This window comes from Meles meles, chromosome 1 (assembly GCF_922984935.1).
Source record: "Meles meles chromosome 1, mMelMel3.1 paternal haplotype, whole genome shotgun sequence".
Taxonomy (NCBI): Eukaryota; Metazoa; Chordata; class Mammalia; order Carnivora; family Mustelidae; genus Meles; species Meles meles.
The window spans coordinates 206,336,045-206,348,734 of NC_060066.1; the positions used below are offsets into that span (position 1 = coordinate 206,336,045).

The 12,690-nt window shown below is 49.2% G+C and overlaps 1 protein-coding gene across 3 annotated transcripts in view; it reads right to left on the reverse strand.

Annotated features, from left to right (window-relative positions):
- Positions 1 to 910: 910 nt before the first annotated feature.
- The window catches only part of TMEM51 (transmembrane protein 51), a 56,690-nt gene continuing 44,910 nt past the window's right edge, over positions 911 to 12,690 (reverse strand). For 2 of the 3 annotated variants that reach the window (XM_046012119.1, XM_046012140.1), the window contains exons 2-3: positions 4,164 to 4,721; positions 911 to 2,048 (exon numbers count right to left, since the gene is read on the reverse strand). In XM_046012119.1, coding sequence (XP_045868075.1) covers positions 1,634 to 2,048; positions 4,164 to 4,504 — 756 coding nt within the window. In that variant the 5' untranslated portion in view covers positions 4,505 to 4,721 and the 3' untranslated portion in view covers positions 911 to 1,633. Of the gene's footprint in view, positions 2,049 to 4,163; positions 4,722 to 5,702; positions 5,975 to 12,690 lie in introns of all 3 variants that reach the window. The other variant, XM_046012130.1, reaches the window with a different exon arrangement.

Below are 12,690 nucleotides of genomic sequence, written 5' to 3' on the forward strand. Positions count from 1 at the left end.
AGGTGGGCTGTGACCAGACCAGGCCCCTGGAGTCTTAGCCACTAAGCAGTTTCCTCCTAATAGATGGATTTGCATAAGGAAAGTGAAAGGTGGGAATTTAGGGCCTGCTGCCAATCCCGAGATAAAGAGGTGATTCCCTCCCTACCCACGGCCCCTTCTCTACTTAGGAGCCTTTAGGAAACATCCAGGGCCTCAGAATTCACTCCTCTCCCAGCCATGCAGACTCCACTTCATGCTCACCAGTACCAGGAAGGCACCCCTGGACTTACGCACTTCCCAGACTCCCACCCCATGGTCAAAACCATGGTCCCAGACGTCACGGCCTCAGCAGTCAGCAATCCCCTGGACATCCTCATTAGCTGAACTGCTTTCTCCCGGTTCCACAGGCAGGCATTGGGCCCCCTGCATGAGGACCCGCTCATCTAGTCTTTCTGAGCGTACAGCCCATAACTCTCTCTGGGCTGGGTCTCAGGAGGGGGATGCTGGGAGGGCGTTTAGGCGGGTAGGAGCTGCTGTCTAAAGGGCCATCATGTTCTGTCGGGCATGTGGGTTGACGGGGCAGCTCCAGCTCTTGGGAAGCACAGATCCTCCTTTGAAGTCTAGAAAAGCTCTTGACATTGAATGGCACAGTAGAGCGTTTAAAGACCTGAGCCAGACAGGGCTCAGGCTCTGGGCCAGCTGCTTGCTAGCAATGTGTCACGGGGCACTTGAACCTGAGCCTCTGGGAGCTAACTTTCAAAATGGCAGTGATACCAGGATACACATGAAATGGGCTAACATGTGTGAAGTACTCAGCGCCTGGCAATGGGAAGTGTTTTGTGCAGATCAGCAGCAATCAGGACCATCAGGGATATTTGTCCTAAGCAAGTCAGTATTGGAAGAACTGCTACCGTAACTCAGCGCCCAAAGGTACTACATATAAAATATTTTATTATAAAAAGCTCACTTGCACGGCATTTTAGAAGGAATAAAATATCTCATACAGCTTTCTTTTTTCGCCCCTGAAGCGGTTGGTTCTCGGAGGGTCCGAGGCCCGGTAATGCCTAAGATCAGAGTCTCTATGCTTCAGAGGTTCTGAACAGCGTCAGGGGGCCTCACCCCCACATCATCGATCAGCCTTTTGTTTCGCTTCATTCACGGGACAGCCCCACGTCCTTTCTAGAAAGCTGAGTCACATCTCCTGCCCACAGCTCAGGCAGGACTCCGGTGAAGAAAGCGAAGTCCTATCTTGTTTTCTTTTTGAAACAAAACAGACCTAGTGGAAGCAAAACAAAATCACAACCTAAACCAGCTGCCGGCGTCCTTTCCGGATTGAAAAGAGAGGTGTTGTCGCCAACAACTCAGAGCTGGGGAGAAACGACAGGGAAGGTGTGTACCCCGCTCCCCCTGATGGCGTCCACGTCCCAGATCCCAGGCAGAAGCTCCTCCCAGTGCACCTGCCACATGAGGTCCCACGGACGTCCGTCAGTCCCTAGTGACCGGACCCCCCGCCCCTCCCCGCACCCCCCGCCCCCATCCACATCAGTCTGTGTGCGTCTGGCCCCTCCGCTTCTCCACTGCAGCTGAAGTGACTTCACTGGGGGTCCGTGGTGTGGAGGGTGAGCGACCGGAGGGACACTCCTGAACGGCGCCGTCAGTCGGGCGGCCTGGCGTCAGAAGCCTTCTCCTGGACTTCGTCGTACTGTGGTGGCGGAGTCAGAGGCTCGATGGAGGGAGGAGGGACGTTCTTGTCCGGCAGGTTGATCCTGAAGTCTTTAAGGTGAAGCTTTTCGGATTTAATCCTCCGAACTTTCAGTGGCTTTAGGCGTTTGGCCAACTTGGAGTTCTGCCTGTCGGGCGGATGCCCCGGGCTGGCCTCCGCGTTGGCCCTGGCAGCCGTGGGGCTCGTCTCGTCAGGCCCGGTCAAGGACTCATAGGAGGGGAGAGAGATGCTCATCCTGGGGTTCTGGTCCAGTTCCCTCGCTTCTGAGTAGTTGGTGTTCATCACTTCCTCGTAACTGGGGACGTAGTACCTGGAGGAGGCCTCCTCCTCCTCCTCCTCCTCCTGGCTGCAAGGCAACAAGCACCAACAGAGAGTGTTAGCAGGCGCTCCGCCATATTGGAAATCACGAGGGGACGAACTCTGGATCCCGTGTCAGCCCCGGGTCCTCATATACCAGGCTTGGAAACAACCAGTGGGTCCCAGAAGTAACCAAAGCTAACACTTCAACTGTGCGCTAGGAGTTGGGTACTCTGCTAAGTACTCTAACACAGATCAACCGCTCTCATCTTCCTAACACCACAATGAGTTAGGTACTATTTTTATACCCATTTTATGGATGGGGAAATGGGTATATCAAGGTTATGTGACTTGGTCATATACTTGGGAAGTGGGAGATCAGGAACTGAACGCCACCCTCAATGACGACACTGGACAGTTCGGAAGTGTTAACACAAGGAAGTGTGAAACCCACTTTGCTTTTAAGCCTCACCCTTAACCGCATGCCGGATGGGCTGCTCTGGTGCTGAGCTGGGTCCTTTGGCCAAAGGCCACATAAGTACACATGAACCAGCTGCCAGCCTGAAGCAAAGTGGTTGTTCCCAGGGAGAGAAGGAATTTCTGCTATAAAATTTGTAAGTATTTCAAGTTATTCTGTAATTTTGTCTTCCAAGTTCACTATAAGGCTGGAAGGTCTTATCCTCAGGCGTAGTCTCCTTTGACTGTTCAAAGAGAAAACCAGGAAGTCAGGGTGATTTTTTTTTGTTCTGTTTTTACACATGTGCAGGAAATAGTGCCATTAGCCATAGTCCAGGACTCTACACTTGAACCTGTAGCGTGATAATGGCCAACATCAGCCCCTCCCTGTTTGTCCAGGCCTCCCTCTCATTTCACCTGGGCATGCGTATGCTCATGGCGAGGGTGGGTGATTAGGGATGACTGATTTTCCTTCTTTGTTCTTTTCTGTATTTCTTAAGTCTTCTAGAATATGCATGCACGATCTTTTATAATCAGAAAATGGGTTTCGTTTTTCCAAACTGAAAACCACTCCCTGCCTGCTCGAAAGATGACAAAGTTGCAGAAAACCTAAACAATGCCGAGAAACCTCAGGCAGAAAAGCACACCAGCCCATCTCCTTCCACCTGGAGACAGGCACTGTTAACCCTCCGTCGTACATCTTTCCGGACCCCTCTCTAATCCCACAGCTGCAACATTTGATGTGATTAGGACCTTCCCAAAGACGCTGTGGTGCTACCTTCATCTCCCACCGTGGAGCATATGGTCCCACGATAGCAAATATAGGTCAGCTACGGCTGTGCAGAATGCCACCGAGGGGGCGTGCCATAATTTAGGCCGAATGATGGATATTTAGGTCGCTTGCTCAGTTTTTGCTGTCCTAAGCAATGCTCTGATAAACCCAAGGGCACAGACTCCTTTGACCTTGCGTGATTTTTCCTTCCAAGGGTAAACTCTTAGGAACGGAACGGAGAGGGACACACATCTTCAATACCTCCTCTCACTGCCTCTTCAGAAAGGCTGTGTCAGTCACTGCCCCCATCAGTGACCCATTTCCCTACAGCTCTCCGACACCAGGGGCTGCCTGTCCTGGCCATGAAGACAGGCAAAGAATGAGGACACCTTGCCTTGTTTGCATCTCGTGACTAATGAGGTGGGACCTCTACTGTCTGAACATTCTGAGATGCTTCCTTGTATCCTTTATCCGTTTCCTACTGCTGTGCTCATCTGTCACATTCCTTTGCAAGGGCTCCTTCTAGTAGGGATATCAACCTTCACCGTGTGTTCCCTGATGTACCGTGTACCTCTTAAACACGCTTGTGGCATTTTTGTCCAAATAGAACACTGCTTCCCAACCTTTTCAACACAAAGCATGCACACACAGCCCGTCTGGAGACTCTGGCTGTCCTGGGCCCCGTGCAGCTTCCCGGCAGGTGTCGAAATCTTGACACACTTGTCATCCATTCATACCGCATTATTGGGGAAACTATAGGACTATAAAGTTACTTGGAAAATTATAAACTGCTTTTCAGAGCCTCCGGGGGGGAAAGTGGGAAGGCAGAGTGTCCTAGACTAAAATAATCTCATTAGTGACCCCTAGGAGTGTGTGTGTGTGTGTTCTCGCGCGTGTACCCATCCCCCGGTCGGAAGGCGGTCAGCCGGTCCTCACCTGTCTTCCTCCGGGGCATGCGGCTCGACCCCCGGCTGGTGCTGGATGTGGGCCATCTCCTCCCCTTGCCGCTGCTTCCTCTTGTCCCGGATGCTCAGGCAGATGGAGAGCAGCAAAAGCATCACCCCAGCCCCGACCAGCACGTAGGCCACGGAGAAAGTCTTGCTTTTGAGAATGCCGCTGCCTATCTCCGTCTTGTTCCCCTGAGCGGTCGGCTTTTCGTGGGCGCTGAACCCGGGCACCAGGTTCCACATAGCCATGATGACCCCGAGAACCAGCATCCCCAGGCCGATGGCGGTCAGTGCATAGTGGGAGCCGTTGGCCTTCGACTGGGCCATCATGCCAGTGGGAGCGGGGCGAGGACCGGTGCAGAGAAAGAAAATAAATAAATGGGAGCAGCAGCAGCAGCAGCAGCAGCAGCAGCAGGGACAACAAAACCCACTTTGATGCACGGAACGAAATCCCTAGTGCCGCCCTAAAGAAACAGCGGCTGACCTCTTGAGGGACGGTTTCCAGCAAATTTGAGGCATCCTGTGTGGACAGCTGAGGCCGAGAGGTCTGGAAGGAAAGCAGAAAAAGAGAGGAGGATCAGTTTGGATTCCGGACGCTTTTGTGAACCCAGTGCCTATCCTCCTGAAGGAGTTATGGAGCAGGACTGAGCTGCGGGCTCCGGCCAGGCCGCTGATGCATTCCAGATGTCTTACGTGCCACACACTCGGCTCCTTCTGTGAGCCTGCAGAAGGAGGGCTGATCCGCCCACCCCACCCGAAAAGGAAAAGCCAGACCTTTCCATGCAGGAGACCAGAGAGGTCAGCACTCCGGGTCCTGTAAACATTTTGTGGAATTTAAGGAAGCGCAGGGCAGTCTCAGCGGGCATGAGGTCCAGCAAGGAGTGCCAACGACGGCGTGCATGAGCTGTGGTCAGTAGCCCAAATGGCCTGGGCGACGGGCATCGGTCGGGGATACATCCCGGCGCACACAGCCTATGGGCTGGTTCCACCCCCCCCACCCATGGCTCCCCATCTCCTGCAGTAGAAGATCTGGGCTCCTGGATCTGGATCTGGATGCATGTGACCGCCTCTTGCCCTCAACTCTCACCTCGCCCTTCTCTGCACAGCCCCCTCCAGCATTTCTGCAGTTCTCTGGTCTCCCCCCGCCCCAACTCAGCTTCCGCTTTCGTGGGCTGCCACAGGCTACCAGTGGCTACCGTGGCCAGTGTCTCTCTTCCCATGACACAGCTCTGTGCCTGGAACAAAGCGGAGGCTCCAGATATGTCCGCTGAAACATCACTGAATGAAATGAACAGAGGCCACCTGAAGCCATCTGGGAGACTAGTCTCCCTTCAGCCACATGGAGTTTTGCTTTTCTTAAAGGGGTGGAAGCCTCCCTATTTCCCATCTTAGCTGTGGTGCCCAGCTGGGCGAGAAAGCCTCTTCCCACGAAGCAGTTCAGAGATCTTGTGCTCAAGGGAGGAGCCCACCCTCTGGGGATTCTACAACCATGTGTGGGCTGGGAGAATGAGCCAGATAAACAAGTCACCTGAAGGTTTAGCTCAGAACGCTTTCAGGGCCCAGGAGGACCAGCGAGCGGTGCCCTTCCGGGTGAACTGCTTCTCAATACATTATTCCCAGGACAGTGACCTTTGCAGAACAGCAAAGCCTGACAGATGTTTGGATGGGCAAAGTCCTATTTTCAGTGCTGCATTCCTTCCAATCTTTCCAGAAGGACGGCTAACCAGGCCACTTGAAATCCCATGCTGCAGAGATATTTTCTCATCAAACAACGGGCTCAATCTGAAAGTGCCCACTTTGCTAAAAAAAAAAAAAAAAATACTCTAAATATATTTGTGATAATATCCTTTGTCAGCTTGAGGTCTGTTCTTTCTTTTTTCTTCATGCCACAGGTATTTCCTGCGCATCTGCTAAGCAGCGTTAGGCACTGGGGGGACACCGGTGAGCAAGCGAAGGGTTAGTGGGGCTTCCTGGCCAGCAGGAAAGGGTCTACAAGGAATAACAACAAAGTGGGAAGAAAGTCTAGAAACTGTGGCATTTGGTAGGTGGGTGTCCTCACTCGGGGCCGTGGAAAGTCTCTGTGAGAGAGAGAAGCCCCACTTCACATAATAGGGTCTGCCCCTGGATGTGCAGACGTGCATCCCCACTATACATGTACACTCATGTGTGAACACGTATGTGTAGGCGTGTAGGGCCCTGAACAGGGATCCCATCCTGCTGCAGACAGTTGCTGGGGGTCAGCTGAAAAGCCTACAAAACCCAATGATATTTGTTTTTTTTTTTTAAAGATTTTATTTATTTATTTGACAGAGATGACAAGTAGGCAGAGAGGCAGGCAGAGAGAGAGAGGGGGGAAGCAGGCTCCCTGCTGAGCAGAGAGCCAGATGCGGGGCTCAATCCCAGGACCCTGGGATCATGACCTGAGCCGAAAGCAGAGACTTTAACCCACTGAGCCACCCAGGCGCCCCGATATTTGGGTTTTATTGGGGTATTTGTTTGGTATTTGTTTCCCCAATACCATTCACAGTCAGCCCAGGAAAGGATGAGTGGTTTAGCAGTTCTGCGGAATGGATCGAAGACAAGGCCAGAGGAGGAAGAGGGCTTAGGGGTCTGGAGGTGCAGCCCGAGGCTGGGGAGGGAAGCAGAAGATGAAAAAGCCCATGCCTGAGCCCCCTGCTAGGGGCCCAACAGGGAGGCCTTGTCCCTGGGAGGCTGACGGTGTGTTCTCTTAACTGGCGACTGGGGCCACTGGAACCTTCTACCCTCCCTGCTCTCTCCACTCAACTTTGCCTTACCTGTCTCATGAGTAAAACAGGCCCTCAAGGAGAGTCACTGACAGAGATGAAAATGTCAGGCTTCATACAGTTGGACCTGTTAAATGGTCAGTGATGGAAAACAGGCAATAATACCCGGTGTGGGCAATGGTGCTGGGATAAGCGATTTCATACAGTTTTTCCGGATGGCAAGTGCTGTCACTGATGGACCAGAAGTTTCAAAAATGCTTAAACCCTTCGGCTTTGTAATTCCAACTCCCAAGAATTAGGTACCCGCCAAGGATATTCATCGTAGCTTTGCAGCAGTGAGAAACTAGAAATTATTTAAAAAGCTCATAATCTGAATCTGGTTAAATGAAATACAGTACGCGTACTTGTTAAACTATGGTTTCAAGCCAGCTTCGGATACATTTTAAAGTCAAACAAACAAACAAAAAAACCAAAAACCAGTAATGTTCCTTGTGATTCTAATTTTTAAAAAATTCTATATACAGATCTGTGCACACGAATACATAGGAAGGAAGACCAGATAATCCTCATGTTAAACTAAATAAGAGACGAAAGATTTTCATAAGTACAAACACGCATGGAAAAATCTCTGACAAGGGACACATTCCAAATTTAGCAATGATTGCTTCGGAGAATAGAGAGGGCTTGGGAAGGGTACCTGTTACTCTGTTTCTGTATTTTGGATTTGCTACAATCACAAGGTGTTGCAAGGCAACGTAACTTGGTGGTTCAGCGTGAACTTCAGAACCAGGCTGCCTGGCTCACATCCTCACTCTGGACTTTCCCAGCTGTGTGCCTTTGGGCAAGTTACTTAACCTCTCTGTGCCTCAGCTTCCACAACTACAAAAATGGAGACAAAAGTCTCCTGGTATTCACTCATAGGGGAGTTATGATAAGTGAACAAGAAAATGTACATAAAATACTTAGAATTATATGTGACCAGCACACAGTAAGTTCTTCCAGAAAGGTTTTTCTTTAATACTATTTAAAGCTTGCATTCTGGGGCGCCTGGGTGGCTCAGTGGGTTAAAGCCTCTGCCTTCAGCTCAGGTCATGACCCCAGGGTCCTGGGATCAAGCCCCACATCGGGCTCTCTGCTCAGCGGGGAGCCTGCTTCCCCCTCCCTCTCTCTCTCTGCCTGCCTCTCTGTCCACTTGTGATCTCTGTCTGTCAAATAAATAAATAAAATCTAAAAAAAAAAAAAAGCTTGCATTCCTAATGGGGTGAGACCACCCATTGGGGTGGGGGTAAAAATGCATTCTTGGGGATGGTGTAAAAACAGTCTTATGTATTACAGGGGTTTGTGGCCCTCCACAATACATGAACAGACACACAGGATACCTGCACTCTTAAAATTTCATGGGGGGAGGGGTGAAGTGGGGTATTACAAAAACGATGTCTAAAAAGACTCTTTAGGGGACAATACTGGGGAGGGGGAAGGCTGAGAAACACTAGTTAATGTTTCATATTAAATTTCAAAACACTCAAATTATGCATTCCATGGTCGTCTTAGTTGCTTTCTGTGCGGCGGGATTACAGTGATTTTTCTTTTCTTTTTCTTACTGGGAGAGTAACAACTGGAAACACAGAAACGTGTATGTGTTGCTTTTAGAATAAAAATATGAAATAAAGGTTTTGGTGTTTTGGGGCTCGTGGCAGGGTCATGTGCCCAGGGGTTGCTTAAACTTGTCCATTGATTCCCTCTCCCTCTGGAGCCCGGGACCCCGGTGGGCTCCCCATGGTGTGGGACCCAGCCCCGAGCTGCAGCTGCTGGTTGTTTATCTCGTTTCTGGCTTGTTGACCCATGTTATATTTAGTAAGGTGTTCTTTCCCTTTCAAAAATATGGAAAGAAGCTAATTTTGTGCTAGAGGATTTGGACCGCATCGTTTCCAACACATCCCTAAAACAGAGGAGCCTTGGCGGGCAGACTGGGGTCCCCGCTCTGCCAGACCCACCTCTGGCTGGACGCATCACAGCTCAGGTTTGGGGTGGCCCTAAGGGATAAGTGAGTGATCCTATACCTGGGTTTTCAAGAACAGTGGTTAACTAGTCTTAACTAGTTAAGAGAGGTAACTGTTGCTACCTGGCTTGAAAACAACTCTTCATGCTAAACTCTTGAGTTAAGGAACCACCTGTAAAAAACCAGAAACACAGCTTTCTAAGTAAGCTGTGAGCATTTCCATGTGAGGTGCTCATGGGGGAGGAATGTGTTTTCTTTGTTTTTTTTTTGGGGGGCAGGGGTTGGGGGGGCATAGGTTGGGCTGTGTGGTTGGGACCCATAGTGAGAAAAGTTGTATCAGAAGAAGCCAAGATTCTGTACCGAAAAGCAGGGCCACAGAAGGATGAGAGTCTGGTAGCTGTGTTTCCCAGACCTTTCTGTGGTTTCATCCATCTTCCATCGGTGCCCCTGAGGCTTAAAAGAAGAGGAAACATTCCCCCAAGTCATTTGATGAGGAGTGTATCATCTTAATACCAAACCAAACAAGGACAAGGCAAGAAAGGAAAATGATGGGCCAATCTGATCTGTCTGCACACAGACAAAAATCCTAAACAAAATGCCAGCAAATGGAATCCCACAATGTGAGAAAGGAATGCGTCCTAGAGGAGAACACAGGCAGAAACCTCCGTGACCTCAGCAGCAAGCAACTTCTTGCTAGACACGTTGCCAAAGGCAAGGGAAACAAAAGCAAAAATGAACTATTGGGACAAGATAAAAAGCTTTGCACAACAAAGGAAACAATCAGCAAAACCGAAAGACAGCTTATGAAATGGGAGAAGATATTTGCAGAGGCCTTATCAGATAAAGGGCTAGTATCCAAAATCTATAAAGAACTTATCAAACTCAACACCCAAAGAACAAATAATCTAGTCCAGAAATGGGCAGAAGACATGAACAGACATTTCTGCAAGGACATTCCAAATGGCCAACAGACACATGAAAAAAAAATGCTCCGTATCACTCGGCATCAGGGAAATACAAATCAAAATCACAATGAGATGCCACCTCACACCAGTCAGAATGGCCAAAAAGTAACATGCCAGGAAATGACAGATGCTGGCGAGGATGCGGAGAAAGGAGAGCCCGCCTACACAGTTGGTGGGAATGCAAGCTGGTGCAGCCACTCTGGAAAACAGCATGGAGGTTCCTCAAAAAGTTGAAAATAGAGCTACCCTACGACCCAGCAATCGCACTACTGGGTATTTACCCTAAAGATAAAAATGTAGGGATCCGAAGGGGCATGTGCACCCGAATGTTTATAGCAGCAATGTCCACAATAGCCAAACTACGGAAAGAGCCCAGATGTCCACTGACGGACAAATGGATAAGGAAGATGCGGTATATATAATATGATGGTCTACGACTCAGCCATCACAAAAATGAAATTTTGCCATTTGCAATGACATGGATGGAACTAGAAGGTATTATGCTGAGTGAAATAAGTCAATCAGAGAAAGGCCAGGATCATATGATCTCATTCCTATGTCAAATTTCAGAAACAAAATAGAGGAGCATAGGGAAAGGGAGGGAAAAATAAAACAAGACAAAAATCAGTGAGGGAGACAAACCGTAAGATACTCTTAACCATATGAAACAAACTGAGGGTTGCGGGAAGGGAGGGGGTGGAGGATGGGGTAACTGGGTGGCAGGCATTAAAGCGAGCACGTGATGTAATGAGCACTGGGTGTTACATGTAACTGATGAATCTACCTCTGAACTAATAATATACTATATATACTATTATATATAAATACTATATATATAATACTATATATACTATTAGTAGATTATGTATAGTATATAATAAATCTATATAGCATATGATAATATATGTTATGTATATGTTCATTGAATTTAAATAAATAAATTAATTTTTTAAAAGTACATAATACATCACAATCAAGTTGGGTTTATCCCAAGAATGTAGGCTTGGGTCAACATTAAAAAATCAAATAAGGCCATGCACCCGGAAAGGATAAGCCATGACAGCATTCTCCTGTGCATTAGCACACAGCCGAGAATACGAGTCACCTATCGCCATGGGCACCACCGTGGCCCATTCTGACAAACGTGACATTGAACAGAAAAGCAAATGCAACACGTTTCCATTTACGTGAAGTTCCAAACCAGGTGAAACCAAACAACATATGGGTGTTTATTTATTACATTATTCCTTACACTGCACAGATGCCCTATAGAGAGCCTTGTCACTGGCCAAATTACTTTGTAATAGGAATTTCCGACACCCATCAACACCTTTCCACCACTCTTAGCATAAATTCCAAACTCCTTTGCTGTGGCCTCAAGCCCCACCAGATTGGATTGGCTCCTGCCTTTATCTTATCTTCTCTCTTGGCTCACCAACCCTCCATAGCTTCTGTACTGTTTTTCACCCACACCAAGCACATTCTGCCACAGGGCCTTTGTACTTGCTGTTTCCCATGCCTGAAACACTCTTCCTTCTGTCTCTTTGGTGCGGCTACTTCTTTACTCAAATGCCACCTCCTCAGTGAGGATTTCCTTAATCATCCTATATATAAAATGTCCCTCTATCACCCGGCTACTCTTAAGCCCCATGCTTGGTTCTTTGAGGACATTTCTTCCCATGGATGGATGACATTACCTCACAATCTCTAATAGTGTTGCTTCGCTTTCTTGCTGGCTCCCTGTCTCCCCCAGTGGAGTATAAACTCCCTGAACCAAAGTTCTTGTTAGGGAACCGAACAGGTGCTTAACAACTATTGGTAGAATGACTTTCTGGCAAGTTAAAAAGTTTGACCCATGTCCTGTATCAATTTGGGGAAATTTCTAGTCCACAGTTGGCACCAAGGGGGAGAGGATGAGTTCAGGCAACTTTCTGGAGGATCCATACACACATGATTTGCCAGCAACATGGAGAGGGGGCCAGGCCAGGCTAAATGTGACCTCCATTCTGACCCGAGAAGGTGACTCTATCAACATTTCCTGGGGCACCCGGGTGGTTCAGTGGGTTAAGCCTCTGCCTTCGGCTCAGGTCATGATCCCAGGGACCTGGGATCAAGCCCTACATCAGGGAATCTCTGCTCAGCAGGGAGCCTGCTTCCTCCTATCTCTCTGCCTGTCTCTCTGCCTACTTGTGATCTCTGTCTGTCAAATAAATAAATAAAATCTTGAAAAAAAAAATTCCCGACGGAGTCTGAGGTTTCAGCATTCCCTGGTGTTCCCAGGCAGAAGCCGGCACGGCTGAGAGCCCCAAGCCTCCCTCCTTTTGGGCAGCTGCTGTCTTCCCTCCCACCAGCACCCTGGGTTGACCAAAGCCAGCAGGGATTTCCAAAGAGGGGGTGGACAGTCACAGCTCTGTTCATTCGAGCACCCCGCCTGGCTGAGACCCAGACTGGAGTCTCTGTGAACCTAATGTGAAGACAATGCTTTGAATAACACTGAAGAAAAGAAAGAAAGAAAAAATGGTGCTGTCCTAGCTGAGGCAGAGTAAAGGGTTCCAAGTGATCGCCAAGCCTTCCCTTGTCCTGTTACGGCTGAATCCCAGAAATTCTATAGGGATCATCATCCAAGACCCCTGCGTGGCCATCGAGCTTGCCTTGTGGCCCTGGAAGGTGCGGTGTCAGAAGTGCCTGGCCCGGCGCTGCTGCCTTTCCTGCCTTTCGTGGGAGGGCATCTCAGCGGCCCGAGGTGCCTGGCAGCCTGACCAGTCCCCAGGACAAAGAGGCTCCTTGACTGGTCTCCCCGTGCCCAAC